Source organism: Pseudorca crassidens, chromosome 9 (genome assembly GCF_039906515.1).
Source record: "Pseudorca crassidens isolate mPseCra1 chromosome 9, mPseCra1.hap1, whole genome shotgun sequence".
NCBI classification, from domain to species: Eukaryota; Metazoa; Chordata; class Mammalia; order Artiodactyla; family Delphinidae; genus Pseudorca; species Pseudorca crassidens.
Genome location: NC_090304.1, coordinates 10,735,050 through 10,751,489, shown reverse-complemented (window position 1 = coordinate 10,751,489; position 16,440 = coordinate 10,735,050). Strand labels below are relative to the sequence as shown.

Below are 16,440 nucleotides of genomic sequence, written 5' to 3'. Positions count from 1 at the left end.
TCAGGGCCAGGGCACCCGCATAGGATTGACTCCACAAAACTCTTCCATTTTGGTACAGACTTAATACAGGGCCTGGCACTGGGTACATTTGCTGACAGACTGCAATCCTGAGTGAAGAATGTGACGGGGAAACTATTGCTCGCTGTCATCCAAGACGGAGGATCAGTAAGAGCCTTGATTAAACAAATCAGTAGCACTAGGGCAACGTCCCCTTTCCTCTTAGTGACAGAGGGTCTCCGTCTTCTGAAGACAAGTGCCTACAGCCCTCCCTAGGTAGATGTTTCCGTTCCACTCGGGGGAAAGTACCTTCATCCCCATCCACCCCCCTCCACACCCAACCTGCTGAGCCACAGACATCCTCTAAGGCCATGCAGGCAGTGGGGTGTGGCAGGTGACCTTGGGCAAGTAACTTCACAGCAATAAAATATGAATTTTTTTTAAGGTGCTCCTTCTGCACGGTCCCTGCCCCAAAGTGCTCTTTGGACTTAGAAGGAATCCCCGCTTGGGAATTCCCTGGCAGTCCAGTGGTTAAGACTCCATGTTCCCAACGCAGGGGGCATGGGTTTGATCCCTGGTGGGGGAACAAAGATCCCGCATGCCACGTGGTGCGGCCAAAAAAAAAACAACAAAAAGAATCCCTCCTTTCCTCCTATAACATACCTTAGCTCTAGGGCATCAGGCTTGGGGTGGGGTCCAGCCCTCCTCCTGGCTCTCAGCCCTCCCTCACCCCCTCCACCAGGTACCCCTGAGCAGTGAACACTCTGCACAAGCCCTGATGGCAGCCCTGCTCACCTGCAACGCTCACTCCTCTGCCCCTTCCCCCAACCCTCATTTCCAACCCTGTAATCACTGTGGTGACTGTCTCCCAACCATCCCCAAGGACAATTTATGAAAAGTTACTAAAACAAAGGAAGAAAGTACTCCAGACAGCAGCGCCCTGAGGCATTTTCTAAACAAGGAGGCAGGGATGTTGTTCCTGTGGGGCCCTTGGCTGCACTCCCACCTGTAAACTGCCTCCCACACAAATCCCTCAGGCTCCACATGGAGGTGGCCTGGGCGGGAAGGAGTTGGAGTTGGGGTAGGAGGTGGCACGGGGAGGATGTTCCGTACCAGACACTCGAGAGAAAAAGTCTCGTGAGCCATGGGGACTCTGAGCTGGGGCTCCCTGGCTGAAAGCAGAGGACAGGCGCCTCCAGGAGAAGATGCGATCAGAGAACCCTGCAGAGCCCTTCGCAGTGTCGGGCCGGCACTGTAGGCAGGAGGACAGCCAGGCTGCCAGATGGGCCCGTGTGGCGCTCGGAGTCCGGAGGAGAGTGACGTGATCAGGGCCTTGGCAAATAGACCAGCCAGTCCCACTTTGAATGTGCCTCAGAATCTACTGGAGGGCTTGTGACGTCCAGACTGCTGGGTCCCCCACCCCTAGTGCGTGCGATCCAGAGGGTCTGGGGGTGCGGCCTGGGCATCTGCATTCCTGGCAAGTTCCCCAGAGCATGCTGATGCTGCTGGTTTGGTTGGGATGGAGAACTCGGGTTCCTTGCATCTGGTGCACTCGGAGCGGGGAGCGGCAGCTGGGTCCTGGTGGCACTGGGAGGGGGGGAGGGGGGCTGTCCAGTGACCCCCCCCCCCAGGACCTGGAGAAAGATGCAGCCACCCCAGAGCACAGGCCATAGGCCCTGAAGCACGGCCTTCTCCATGGCTTGCAACTTGACATCAGAGCCTGAAAGAGCCAAAGTCAGGTCTGTCTCCCCATCAACCACACGTACTGCCCTGGAGGAGACGAACCAGGGTTCTGCTGCCTGTGGGAACTGTCCAGGTTCTCAAAGAGCCTTCAAGTCCTCTCGGGATCCAGCACACCGCCCACCAGTCCCTGCCCCATTCCTCTCGGCTCACCTCCAAGCCTCTGCACTCGCGGCTGCTGCTGCCTGGAATGCCTCTTCCCTCCCCCACTCATCTTGCAAGACCCCTTTCTTTCTTTTTTTTTTTTCCTAACATCTTTATTGGAGTAGAATTGCTTTACGATGGTGTGTTAGTTTCTGCTTTATAACAGAGTGAATCAGCTATACATATACATGTATCCCCCTATCTCCTCCCTCTTGCATCTCCCTCCCTATCCCACCCCTCTAGGTGGTCACAGAGCACGGAGCTGACCTCCCTGTGCTATGTGGCTGCTTCCCACTAGCTATCTGTTTTACGTTTGGTAGTGTATATATGTCCATGCCACTCTCTCACTTCACCCCAGCTTACCCTTCCCCCACCCCGTGTCCTCAAGTCCATTCTCTATGGCAAGATCCCTTTCTGTGATCATCAGTGTCTCTGGGCTCCCAAGAGAATGATCATGGCATCAAGTGTGTTTAACGAACAGTCAAGGGAATGGGCCAACTACTCCCCAGCCATGGGGCCAAGCCCAGGAGGGCTTTCTCCCTCCGGCCCTGCCTTAGGAAGCAGGCTTTCATGTTCATTTCTGTCCTCTTTAAAGAGTCAATAAAACAGGAAGTGAGATGCACAACAGGAAGCAGGTGAGGCATGCCCTGGAACCCTCCAGCTTCCCGTACGTGGGAGGCCCTGGAGTTGGCCACACACAGCAGAGGGGCAGGACCCCACATGACACCTTGCACCGGGTGGAGCACCCTAATGCCACCATCACCCACAGGTGGAGGCTTAGCTCCTCACATGGCCAATAAGCCCCTCAGTGATCTGGCCCTGCCTGTGCCTCCACCTTCATTTCTGCTTCTCCCTAGTCACCTCCTATCATCAGTCAGCATTCATCACTGCAGCCCCACACCCTGTACATACCAGGCTGTTTCTGTCCCCTTATGCTGTTTGCTCCCTGCTCTAGAATACCACTTCCTCCCTTGGCCTCTCTGTGAACTCCTATTCATCCTTCAAAATGCTGCTCAGAGGTTACCTCCTCTGGGAAGACTTTGCTGAGCCTTTCAGACCCTACCTCCCACACCCCTGCCTCTGCACCTCTGCCCTCCATGGTAACTTTCACACAACTGTTCCCCACCCTTATCACGAGCAACTGGAGGACAGAGACAGTTCCTATTTTATCTCCTCATCACCAAAGCCAAGCAGAGGGCCTGACATGTGGGAGGGCTCTCAGTGAACGTTTGCTGCACAGTGTGAGTCTCTAGTATTGGAGATTAGGTCCAAAAAGAACCCCCAGTTCCTCACGGTGACCAATCCGGGTCCACTGTTACTCATGGCCTGATGCAATTCTCCCAGACTCTGTTTTCACCTGTGGTGGGTACAACCCTGGGGACTAGTAACTCTCTGTTATTATTAACTAATAACTTTTCTCAGACCCACATGTATACCAGTTAATCCTCACCAAAAAATATATACATATATATTTTTTATATGCATTACATATATATGCTGCACCCAGATAATCCAGGATGGTAGGGACTGTTATCTTACTCACTCCCAGCGAAGAAAACAGAGAGGTTGAGTGGCCCAGGCAAGGCCACTCAGCCAGTGGGCAGAAGAGCTGGAACTCAGAAGCACGTGCTCCAGGGACTTCCCTGGCAGTCCAGTGGTTAGGACTCCATGCTTCCACTGCAGGGGGCATGGGTTTGACACCTGGTCAGGGAACTAAGATCCCGCATGCCACGTGGTGCAGCCTAAACAAATAAATAAATAAGTAAAAAATAAATAAACCAGGAAAAAAAAAAGAAGAAGAAGAAGGTGCTCCAGCACCAGAACCCAGCACTTCCCAGATGACTGGACTCTCTGAGGTTCATTGTCATCAGCTCTGCAGGATAAGTAGGGCTGACTTTCTGCTGTTAAACATGCTCCACGAGCTCCGGGAAGCATCTCTGCAGCCAGCAGGATCCACAGGTGTTACCAAGTCCAAGTTCGTACTGTTTGCCACGGGACAGGCCAGTAAACTGAGAGACCAATTGTTGGGGCAAGGCCTAGCGACTTATTCAGAAAGCCAGGAGACCAAGAAGATGGTGGACTTGTGTCCCAAAGGATCATCTTGCCTGAGTTAGAACTCAGGCTTCTTTTATACCAAAAGGTGTGTGTGTGTGGGGGGGGGGTGTAAAGTCGAACACTTCCTGGTTCCAGCCAGACTCCAGAGGGGATGTGTTAATTTCTTCTTTCCTACAGCCATTCACAGGTGGGCTCGGTCAGGATGTTTCCTGTGGGCTAAACAAAGGGATTTTAGCTTAACACTCATTACCTGGGTGGCAGGGTTCCCAGAGATGGGCCATTATGTATAATTGAAGCTTATAGGCAAAATCCCTTTAGTGATTAACTTGTAGCAAAAGCAATAGAATACAAAGGTTAAAGTAGAAGAAACAGATCCAATATGGAGTCAGATTTGTTCTTCCCCATGACACAGGGACCATGGCTAGGGCTTCCCCTGGGTCTGTCTGCAAGCCCCTGGGGTGAGGTGACCTGCTTCCTGCTGGGTCCCGTACATGCTTTGGTCCCTATGATTTTGTGTGGGGTTTTTTCCCCATGACACCAGCTGGGTGGCCTGCAATTCAATTCTGACACTATCTCCACGGAGATATAACATCAGATTCCACAGGGTAAGGACTCAGTCCTATAAGACTGTCCCCTCCCCCTACTCAGACACCAATCACAAGTCCAGGTGTCACCTCTTCTGATCTGAACTGGCTATCCATCTGAGGTTCCAACGACCCTCTCCTTGGGTTTGATTAATTTGTTAGAACAGCTCACAGATCTCAGAGAAACGTTTTTCAGGAACAGCCAGATGGAAGAGATGCCCAGGGTAAGGTGTACGGGAGGGGCGCAGAGCCTCCGTGCTCTCTGGGTGCTACTCTTCCCATATCTCCACGTGTTCACCAAAGTGGAAGCTCTGAACCTCGTCCTTTGAGGGTTTTATGGTGGCTTCACTACATAGACATGATTGATTGAATCATTGGCTGTTGGTGATTGACCTCAATCACCAGCCCCTCTTCCCTCCCAAGAGGTGGGGAAGGGGGGATGCGTTCTAATCCTCTAACCATGTGGTTGGTTCCCTTGGCAGCAAGCCCCCGTCCTAGGTGCCTTCCTAAAGGAACCTCAACAACATAACAAAAGACACCTTTGTTTTGCTCTCCTCCCAGGAAATTCCAAGTGTGTTTAGGAGCTCTGCCAGGATGGGGACAAAAACCAAATATATATTTCTTATCATAAATCACAGTATCCCATTCCCCGGCAGCCTTGTCTTTCCAGCCTAGAAAGGCCCCTTCCTCCACTGGCACCCTCCCTCCATCCCTGGCTTTTATTAGCAGAACAGATTGGGTGAGAACTTCCCTGATGGTCCAGTGGTTAAGACTCCGCACTTCCACTGCAGGGGGCATGGGCTTGATCTGTGATCCCTCTGGGGATTTCCACCGCCTTCTGGTGCAACCAAAAATAAACAAAAAACAAAAAAACAGATGGGGTGGAGAACTGACATGGAATTCTCAGAACCTCAGTGACTTTGACCTTATTTTTTTTTAATATTTATTTATTTATTTCGTTGCACTAGGTCTTAGTTGCAGCAGGCGGGCTCCTTAGTTGTGGCATGTAAACACTTAGTTGCATCATGCATGTGGGATCTATTTCCCTGACCAGGGAACAAACCTGGGCCCCCTGCATTGGGAGCGTGGAGTCTTAACCACTGCGCCACAAGGACAGACCCTTGACCTTATTTTTAATCCCACTTTACAGATTCAGAAACTCAAGTCCAATTTTCAAAAATAAAAAGGACTAAGTTTAAAAAGGTGAGAAAGAGATAAACAAACTGAGGTTTAGAAAGAGGCCAAGAGGGAAGCCAAGGTTCTAGGTCAAGTCACCCTGATCTGACCCTCTGTCCTCAACCATAAAAAATTATGGTGGTTCTCATCACTATCACGTTCAAATGATTACCACATGCAGATTGTTCTCAGTGCTTTACATGGGTTATTTATTTAATCCTCAGAGCAACCCTACAAGTTATGTGCCCTTATTAGCCCCATTATACAGATGAGGAAATGGAGTCACCAAGCCGGTAGGTGACTTTCCCAAGGTCTCTAGTGGGTGAGCATTGGAGCTTCAGGCTTGAGGCAGGAGATAGATGGGCCCCAGGCTGAGCAGCCAGAGTCTGTTGCCTGCGACAGATACTCCAAGATGAGGAGCAAAAGAATAGCCCTTAGCTATAGCCCTGGTGGCGCAGTGGTTGAGAGTCCGCCTGCCGATGCAGGGGATGCGGGTTCGTGCCCCGGTCCGGGAAGATCCCACATGCCGCGGAGCGGCTGGGCCCGTGAGCCATGGCCGCTGAGCCTGCGCGTCCGGAGCCTGTGCTCCGCAACGGGAGAGGCCACAGCAGTGAGAGGCCTGCGTACCACAAAAAAAAAAAAAAAAAAGAATAGCTGAGCCGTGCCCAGAGAAGAGATAAAAGACCAAATATTCCTCATTCTTGAAGTCAAGGAGTCCTTCCCAACTCTACATGCGCAGAAAGGCTCCTCAGAGGTCAAAAGGGAGGGGGCATCATCTCATAGTAAGTGATGTCAACCTACCTATAGCTCTCTTCGCTAGAATCCATCTTGGCTAAGAGATGCGTGTGCACACGTGGGAGGACTCTGAGGTAAACTAAATACAGCCTCAGAACCAGGCAAAGCAAGATGATTGGCCAAAGGAAACTGGGAAGGAATGCCCCATATAAGTGATTCAAACTATCACAAGGGCATGACTCTCTCTCTCTCTCTCAGCCCGCCCGTGTGTTTATCCACACGTAACCCTTTTCCTCCTAATAAACACTTTATTTGTTTCACTACTTTCCATCTCTATATGGAAATTCGTCTCTACACAGCTGATGGGCCAGGGCTTTGTAACTGGCCACTTGTCCCTTGTGGTCTAGTGACTAGGATTCAGCGCTCTCACTGCCGTGACCTGACCTCAATCCCTGGCTGGGAACTGAAACCCTGCTTCAAGCCGCTGCAGGCTGAGGCCACCCAGCATCGGGCAGATGAGCTCTGGTGCCCGTGAGTCTTTGCGAGAATGTAGAGTCATGACCAAGGTCTCAGGGCCCTCTCTCTCCAGGACAGCTCAGCACCACTTTTCTCGAAGGCATCCTTCTGCCCTTGGCCATGAGGAAGATCCCCTGCTCTTTCTCTGCCTTTCCAGGGACTTGGGAGAGACGCCTTCCTCACGAGTAAGGTCCGTGATCCGTTAGAAAACACCTCTCTGAGTATTATCTAATTCCATGCCTATTTTACAGATGGGGAAGGTCCCTTGGCTCCTGAGAGGTGAATGCAGGATAGAATCCAGGTCTCTCAACTCCTCTGTCTGTTGTTCTCCCTGGCACCTAAAACCCCCCATCAGGGAAAGCTCTCTGTTACAACAGAATGCGAAGCAATGTATTGACAGAAGGAATGATGGATTGGAGAACCAGCACACCAGTGGGTGAATGTTTGCTGAGAGGCGGGATAATTAAGTAGTCTCAAAATATCTCCCCAGAATATACTTTCTATTTCCAAAGAGAAACACGGTAGCTGTAGAGTGGAGAAACCTGGCCAGCCCCATCTCACCCAGTGATCAAAGATCTATCAGCAGTAATAGGACAAGCCGTACGATGAGCCTCTGGTTTGAATGCAATTAGAAGGACACAACATCACCTCTGGGGTGTTGCTGCCTGTTATGGGTTGAACTGTGCCTCTATTCATATATTGAAGCCCTAATCCGCAGTGCCTCAGAATGTGACTGTATTTGGAGATGGGGTCTTTAAGAAGTGATGAAGTTAACATGGGGCCATCAGGGTGGGTCCTAATCCAATCAGACTGGTGTCCTTAGAAGGAGAAGAATTTTGGACCCATAAAGAGACACCAGGAGTGTATGCGCACATGTGAGGGCTTAGCGAGAAGGCGGTCACCTGCAAGTCAAGGGCAGAGAAGCCTCAGAAGGAGCCGAACTTCTGACACCGTGATCTTGGACTTGCAACTTCCAGAACTGTGAGAAAACACATTTCTATTGTTTCAGCCACCAAGTCTATGGTATTTTGTTTTGGTGGCCCTAGCAACCCACACCACCAAAAATGCATAAACTGCGTCTAAGCAGGGGGAAACACGAGACAAACCCAAATGAGGGCCATGCTGCAAAATAACTGGCCTGTACTCCTCAAAAGTATTCACGCTATGAGAGACACAGACAGAGGGATTGTCCCAGATTGGAAGAGGCCCAAGGAACATGACCCTGACCTTGGACTGGACCTGGCCTGGGAAAAAAATCTTTCTCCTTTGCTGTAAAAGCATGAGGACAATAGGTGAATTGAATAAGGTTCATAGATTAGGCAGTTGTGTCATACCAATGTTGAATCCCTGATTTTGATCTTTTAACTGTGGTTGCTTGTTTTTTAGGAAATACACACAGCAGTGTTCAGAGTCAGTCGCGTCTGCAACCAGCTCTCTCACGCTATAATGGAAGAAATTGCGTGTGTATGTGTGTGCGCGTGTACATACAATCAGAGAGAAGGTGAGCACTGAAACACATGTAAAAAGAAGTTAACAGTTAACGTTTGAGGAATCTGGGTGAAGGATATATGGAACTTCTTTTCAGTAAGAATGGAAGTATTTCAAAAAAAAAAGTTGAAAACCTCCCATCGTCCCACAGGAAGGTCACCTCACCAGCCCCTGCCCCCCTCCAGCCACATCTCCTCCCCTTCCCAGCCCAGCTTAAGTCCGATGTTTCCCCACCTCTCTATGCCCTGTCCTCCCCACCCCCCCAAATCCCCTCCGCTTCGGCACAATACCGCTCCCCCTGACGGCACCCCCTGTGCCCACTGGCGCCTCTGCTTCTGCTCAGGCAGCCTTCCCTCCAGAAACTGCCCTGCCTCTGGGTTCGCAGGCTCTACCTGCTCTGCTCCCAAGGCCCTTAACGCACGGAGCTTCCCCCACCTCGGCGCTAACCGCAGTAAAAGTTGATCGCTACCAAGTGTTCAGTCATTGTCACAAATGACTTATCACCCCCAGTATTTGTCTCTTTCAGTCTCCCGTCACCCTGCGAGGTAAGCAATATCAACCCCAATCCACAAACGGGAAACCGAAGCTCAGAAAAATGATGTATCCCAGGTCACAGCCAGAAAGTGACCAGGGGGGTGGACTGGAACCAGACTCTACCTACCAGGCCACGTGCTCTCCCCGCTGCTATGAATTATAACGACCTGTGGGGACTAACGCTGGCTGAGCTGGGCTCCTCCAGACCCTGCGGTAAGGCTTCCAGGAGATGAGGACTGAGGACGGGGCCAGCCCCTCCCTCGGAGGACGGCCCCTGATGAGCTAATACAAGCAAGGCTTGGGACCCTGCTGGGCGCGTGCGAAGCGCCCCTGTCTGTGAACCAGGCTGGTTGTTGTTAATAGACTTTATTTCTTAGAACTGTCCCAGATTTACAGAAAACCTGAGAAGATAGCACAGAGAGTTCCCATATACCCCACACAGCTCCCCCTGTAATTAACATGTCACACTAGGATGGTACATTTATTACAATTAATGAACCAATGTTGACACATTGTTACAACTAAAGTCCATTTCCTTAGCTTTCACCTAAGGTCTTTTTCTGTTTTAGGATCCCAGCCAGGAGGCCACAGTATCTAATTGTCTGTTCTCGTTGTTTGTTATTGGTAACAGCCACGGTGGTATTAATGGCCTTAATCCCCCAGGAGACCTCTAGGAGGTACTTCTTCTCCTGAGTGGGGAGTCTTCTCAGCAGAGTCCAACGGCCTCTGGCTTCCCCCTTCAGCATCCGTGACTCCTTCCCTCCATCCCTGTCTCCCCTCCCCCCATTCCAGATGAATTTGGGAACCCGTCTGAGGTGAACCGCTGCTCCATCTGTCATCACGGGTGACCGCCGAGCCCCAGGGGCCCGCGGTCTTTTTCTGCCAGTTACAAAGACTGCCATGTGCTGGAGAATGTAGGGATCTCACGGCTCTGGGGGAGACCCCACGGCTGGGAACCAGCTTGCCCTAACACAGTGTCAGGCTAGAGAGGCCCCTCCAGGACCAGGGACACATCAGAAGCCAAGGCCACTCCGCGGGCTGGTGGGTGAGGAAGGCTAAGTCCTGGGCACTGATCCTTCCTCTGCCCGGATGCTGCTCCCGTCGCCCTCTCTCCTGTAGGATGGGCGCTCCCACCTGAGGGTGTTCATGGAAGCTGTGCAGCCCAGTGGTCACTCTGATCATCTGTCCCAAACCTGATCACACCTGGACTCCAGACTCCCACCTGGCACCACCCACCACATTCTCACTTCCTGCCCCTCATCCGCATCCCCTCCGCCCTACCCCAGAGGACAGCTTAGCCCATTTAACCCCTGCCTCACGGTCCCTGGACCCACCCACCCCACCCTAGCTCGACCCCAGCGGGGCACCTTGGAACACGGTGGGGAGCCGCTGACAAGCCAGCTTACGGAGGTACAGAGGAGCCCTCCGTGCGCGCACACTCTGTCGGGAGACTTCCTGAGGATCGGGGGACCTGACAGCCCTTTGCTGGGCTCTACGAGGCCACTGCCCTCCATTCTCTGGAGGTCTGCAGCCCACATGGCTCCTTCTCATGTCCTCACCACGCTTGTCCCCAGCCCTAGGTACCCTCTGACTCAGGAACAGTGCCAGGTGGCCTCCAGGCACATCTCCCGCAGAGTGAGAAGAAGTTCAAAGGAAGCCCGTCAGCTGGCTGCTGTCATGACAACACCAGAGAGGGTCCCTGTTACTATGGCAACACAGGTGCCACTTTCCAAACCAAGCAAGGCCCTTGTCCCCTGAATGCTGAAGGAATAGGAGGGCTTCCTCCCCGACCCCACTCACCAGTGATGAAACTGCTCCTCGCCCCGTTCCCAGGAGAGCCTGGCCCCCAGAATGGACTGCAGAAGAGATCTTTAGACGTGGTGACCACCTGCCCCAGCCTGATAACAGTTAATCTGTCTTTACATGTCCCCCTACCCGTAGATCTAGAACATTCCAGCGTGGAGGATAAATTAAATGGTGACCCTACTTTTAGAGTGTAGTTTGCCTGTCTGTTGCCTGCATGAGAAAGTCTGGTCTGTGAAGGCTTTGCTGGAGTTACCACTGCAAGAAAGGGCAGTGAGAGAAGCCAGGTCAGCCCTCAAATGCTGACGGTCGCCCAGGCCCTCCCCACACCGTGTTTATGATGGACCCTGAACCCCAAGGCACTGACCCTCCTCTTTGATCTGCCTTCATCCCAGTGACTGTCCAGTGCTTCAGAAATAGTCACTTCGTCCTGGTGGTGTCCCGCGAAACAGCCTTGGTGTGCAGGACACTAATCAATGTCCAACTGGTCTGCACCGCCCCCCAGCTGCTCCCCAACCAGGAGGCGGGATCCTCCGTGGTCTCCACGGCTGGCCCTCTCACCTGCTGTGACACCACAGTCCAGGTAGAGTGGGGGCCACACTGGTGCCCATGACCACCCCCTGGGAGGGCCTCGCCCAGCTGTCTCTTCCTACAGGTGGACAGCATCCAGCAGAACCAGTTGGTGTCCCACATCGGCATCTGGATGGGGCCACACGGTTCCATCATGTGGGACGGCGCCTTCCTCACACAGGCTGGGCCGCGGGCTTGGGTGTGAAGGGAGCACAGGCTTTGGAGCCATCTGGGGTCACGGCCAAGCTCTGCCATCACCCACGGTGTGACCTCGGATGACTACTTACCTCTTCCCAGCACCACCGGCCCCCCAGGCCGGGGCAACGCCTCTCAACCAGAGCTGATGTGAGCATTAGACCGGGCCTGCCCACGCCTGGCAGGCGGAAGCCACAGCCGGGCCTGAGAGGGCCGGAGTCCTCGAGAGCCCTCACCTTTATCCCTCCAGGAACTGAGCTGAGAAACCAAGCCTCAAGAAGCTGAAAAGTCCCCTTCCAGGTCCCAGGAAGAAGCCAAGGCTGTGCCTGACCGTCGCCACCTCCTGATCTCGGAGGTTACAAAGCCGCAGATGAGGCAGGAGATGGCTGGGGCTGAAGCCCTGAGGGTACGGGGTGGGGTGGGGGGGAGCTGAGGGAGAACCCCTCACTGAAAGGGGCCACCGGCACCTGCTGACTCAGGTGGCAAAACGAGCCAGGAACCCAGGATGCCAGGGGGTAACCCCTGAGGACATCTGAGCTTGTCACACCTGTCTCTGAACCCCAGGCGCCAGGCGCCAACCTCAGCCTGAACTAATATGGTAACCACGGGGTGTAGGAATTCTGTGCTTGGCACTGAGTGGGTTTCCAGATGTCTTTTTTTCCCACCCTTCCTGCCATGAGGGCTGGGGCAGGCTGCTGGCGTCAGGATTCAAATGTCTTTTCCTTTAAAATGTTATGTATTCCCAGGGGGACCGGGGACAAATCTGTCACGCTTTGGACATCAGGATTTAACAGCTACGGGAGCTAGCCAGAATTCATCACAGAAGGGAAGCGTAAGGGGAAACAGCTGTAGGCCATCAGGAATGAGCTGGAGGGCCCTGCAGAGGAAAGGCCTTCCGGTCAGGGTGGAACCACTCGTGTGTACTGACACCTTCTTTGTGCCAGGCCCTGGTCTCCATTGGTAGGACGTCCTCCCCAAGGGCACCGGCCCAGGCCTGAACCCAGGGCTCTGCCACAAGTAGAAGTGAAGGTCGAGCGCTCAGGAGCTGGGGTAGGGTGGGTCAGCTCTTCTTACAGAACATCCCCGGGTGCCGGTCCCCCCCTACCCCCACCGGGTGTGTGCAGTGCCACGCAGGCCAGCCAGGCGCACGGGACCCAGTGGCAGACCAGCCACAACTGCAAGGACAAGGATGACCCCAGCGCGCTATCTCGTGACCTCACTTGATCCTTAAGCACAGCCTTTGGAGGGAGGGGGTCAGCGCCACCGTGCAAATGAAGAAATTGAGGCTTAGGTTAACCGGCCAGTAAATGCTGATAAGATTCAAACCCGGGTCTGTGAGATGACAAACAGGGTGGGCATCTGTCAGCCCCATGGGGCTCCAGCCTTTCCATCTAGAAGATGGCCTGGCACAGCAGGCTCGAACTGTCCCGAGAAGACAAGACGTGGTGGGCAGAGGACGGGCAACGATGCACATCACCCAGGTGATTGCAGGTAGCATCCATTCCCCCCCTGGACCAAGCCTCGTATGTCGCATCCACACAGTACGGTAATCTGGATGCGCTGATTCTGTGTCTTCTCTCCTCCATCCTCTCCACCTGGGACTTCAGGCTTCACAGCCACCGTGTCTTCAATGCCAGTGACTTCCTGCCCCTCCAGGCGCCCCTCTTTCCTTTCCCATCCAGCCACTGTGACCCAGTACGGCCCCCTGAGGCTTCAGCTGCAGATCGACGAGGGAAAAGGGTACGGTGTCCCTGTGCTTTCTCTACCCACCCCCACTTCCCAGACATCCAGCCAACCGAAGTTCATGAGCCCCTCTCCCTGCAGACAAGGCTTTTAGTTCCTACCACAGGGAGGGGGACCACCCCATTGTGGGGCTGCTTCAAGAGGCTGACCCCATGGAGGTCTGGCTCCTGCAGAGGACAGACCCCATGCTGGTCTTGGTGCTGCATCTGCACTGGGCCGCTCCCAGCGCCAACCCCTTCCAGTATCCTCAGTGGCCCATCCAGTCAGGTGAGTGGCGGTGGTGCTGGATCTGCCCCTCCCCTCCCCCTCCTTGACTTCTCTCCTCCCCAGGTGTCCTTTCGGTGACAGCTCAGGACCTGAATGATGGCCTTGGAAGGGTAGCTCTGCCCTTCCACTCTCACTACCCGTGCTTCACCGTTGCCACCTTCGCCCCACTGGACGCTGGCTCCTGGAGGGCCCGCGGGGGACCACTCAGAAGCATGTGTTCCTCCTGCCTGCTCCCCGTCTGCTAAGCGGGGATGAGCGCGTCACCGAATCCCTCCAGCCCCCTGCGAGCTAATGCGGACAAGGGTCCCCGGACGGGGCTTGGTCTTCCTGAGTGCTGTGCAGGGCAGTGAGCCCCGACCTGCAAACCACTCCAGAGGGAGGAAGGAAAATGCTGGATCGTGAAGGCAATCAACCCTAACCTGAGCCGGGCATGGTGCTCCAGAGTGGCCTCACTTCTGACTCTAGAAATGATGTGTTCAGCATAATTCTGCTTTGAATTTTATTTTAATTCATTAGTTTTACTTTTGGCCGCGTTGGCTCTTCGTTGCTGCGTGCGGGCTTCTCACTGCGGTGGCTTCTCTTGTTGCGGAGCTCGGGCTCTAGGCACGTGGGCTTCAGTAGTTGTGGTATGCAGTCTCAGCAGTTGTGGCTCGCGGGCTCTAGAGCACAGGCTCAGTTGTGGTGCACGGGCTTAGTTGCTCCGCGGCATGTGGGATCTTCCCGGACCAGGGCTCGAACCCATGTCCCCTGCACTGGCAGGCGGATTCTCAGCCACTGCGCTACCGGGGAAGTCCCTCTGCTTTGAATTTTTATAACTCAGCTTCTGCGGAAGGTAAGTATGGATACATTTAGGATCTTCTACATATTCTATAACTGGCACCACAGGCCACACACTACTGTTTAACTGTCGTTCTACTGAACAATATAAATCTTTCACCTTAATATAGACAGATCTCTCTCTATATATATATTTTAAAAATATTTCCCAGTCTTTTTTTTTTTAATTTATTTTTATATTTATTTTTTGACTGTGTTGGGTCTTCGTTTCTGTGCGAGGGCTTTCTCTAGTTGAGGCAAGCGGGGTCCACTCTTCATTGCGGTGCGCGGGCCTCTCACTATCGCGGCCTCTCTTGTTGCGGAGCACAGGCTCCAGATGCGCAGGGTCAGTAGTTGTGGCTCACGGGCCCAGTTGGTCCGCAGCAAGTGGGATCTTCCCAGACCAGGGCTCGAACCCGTGTCGCCTGAATTGGCAGGCAGATTCTCAACCACTGTGCCACCAGGGAAGCCCTCTATATATTTTAAATAGATGCATGACATTCCATCAGATGTAGACAGATGTCACTGGTTAGCACCTGGGAGGGTAGCTGAATAACCAGCTCAGCTGCGTGCCTCTTCCTGAGCCAAGAGACCCCCGCCTGCTGGATGAAGGGGTACCTGTTGGTTATGCTGCTGGGTGCCGGTTCAGGTCAGTTCCTCCTGCTTCTACTCCTTTTTTTAAAAAAATTAATTAATTTATTTATTTTGGCTGCGCCAGGTCTTAGTTGCAGCACGCAGGCTCTTCATTGCGGCATGCATGCAGGATCTAGTTCCCCGACCAGGGATCAAACCCGGCCCCCCTGCACTGGGAGTGTGGAGTCTTACCCACTGGACCACCAGGGAAGTCCCTGCTTCTACACCTTTTGGGAGCTGCCCGTGGCTTTGTGTTTCTGGAAGCCATGGTAACCCGCCCCCCCCAACCCTGCCCCCCAGTCATTGGTCATTGAGGGCCAGGAAGAGAGGGCGCCAGACATCTGCTCTCCTGCTGCCCAGTTAACACCACGTCCTCGGAATCCCCTCTCCCCATCTGTCGGGTGGCAAAGGGAGCAAGTCGGCCCTCCCAGGGGGACTCTGAAGGCCGGGGCCAGGGCTCTACACGGCAGAGCGGTTCCCTCCCGCAGGGTCCACTACTGCAGACGTGAGCCATCCAGAACGAGGGAGGCACAGATTCCAAGTTGGGAAGCAGCACCTATGACTCTGTAACTCGTGGGACTTGGGCTGGTCAGCATGCCCAGATCTCTTCCCTCCTGCCTGGCCGGCAGCAGTGTGGACCTGCCTGGGTTCCAGACGCCATGTCCCTGCCTCAGTGCTTCGTGCCCAGGGCTCTAAGCCAGCCCCATGCCTTGATCTTATCCTCATCCCGCCAGGTTTACTTCCTTTGCGGCACCTCTGCCTGCTGCCCCTCAGGGCTAAAGACTTACTCAACCACATGTAGCTCTGGGGCTGCAGGTGAGTCCAGGGTGGAGGACAAAATAGGGGGGTTCTTTGTTCTTTCATGTCTGCAGGCCTGTTCCTGGCTTCTGAGCCACGTGGGGAGCAGGATGGCAGTGAGCCTCAGGTCACCACAATGACATTGCCAGGCCCAGAGCATGGTGAGCTCTCCTGGGCCACTGGGCTTTGAGGATTCCTACAGGTGGGAGTCTACGCTGGGGCCTGCAGGTATGAGGCTGTGGGCAGGCCCCTCAGGCCTTGGCCCTCCAGGGTGCGCTGACAAAATGGGGAAGCTCTGGCTATCGTGAGGGCAGGAGATGGTGTAACTGAATTCATTGGGGAACTAAGCGAAGCTAGCCAGGGTCCATCTCATCTGCAAAAGGGCAGCTTCAGCTCTGCCCAGTGTGATTCCCAAGGGCTGGGGTTTGGGGAGAGAGTTGGAGGGGCCCTTGCCCAGCCCTGCCATCCTTCAGATCCCTTTTGTCTGGCAGGTTCCACCATGAGCTGCAACCCAAGACCTCGCCTCTGGGGAATTCTTTTGCTGTTGGCTGTTGCCCTGGTCCGAGGGGTTGGCGTCTTTGTGGACCTGAACCAGGCCAAGCCCAGAAGCTCCTGGAAGGCAACAGAAGGTGAACAGGCTGAATAG

At 53.8% G+C, this 16,440-nt stretch overlaps 1 protein-coding gene across 1 annotated transcript in view; it reads left to right on the top strand.

Moving 5' to 3' along the window:
- ZP1 (zona pellucida glycoprotein 1) overlaps nt 1–16,440 on the top strand; it is an 18,596-nt gene extending 2,156 nt beyond the window's left edge. The window contains 18 exon segments of the mRNA XM_067751651.1: nt 9,832–9,883; nt 10,089–10,147; nt 10,149–10,232; nt 10,550–10,626; nt 10,629–10,688; nt 11,168–11,355; nt 11,845–11,943; nt 13,080–13,213; nt 13,215–13,282; nt 13,362–13,551; nt 13,611–13,627; nt 13,630–13,658; nt 13,661–13,735; nt 14,368–14,379; nt 15,731–15,823; nt 15,912–15,948; nt 15,951–16,022; nt 16,286–16,440. Of these exon segments, the coding sequence (XP_067607752.1) occupies nt 9,832–9,883; nt 10,089–10,147; nt 10,149–10,232; nt 10,550–10,626; nt 10,629–10,688; nt 11,168–11,355; nt 11,845–11,943; nt 13,080–13,213; nt 13,215–13,282; nt 13,362–13,551; nt 13,611–13,627; nt 13,630–13,658; nt 13,661–13,735; nt 14,368–14,379; nt 15,731–15,823; nt 15,912–15,948; nt 15,951–16,022; nt 16,286–16,440 (1,501 nt within the window).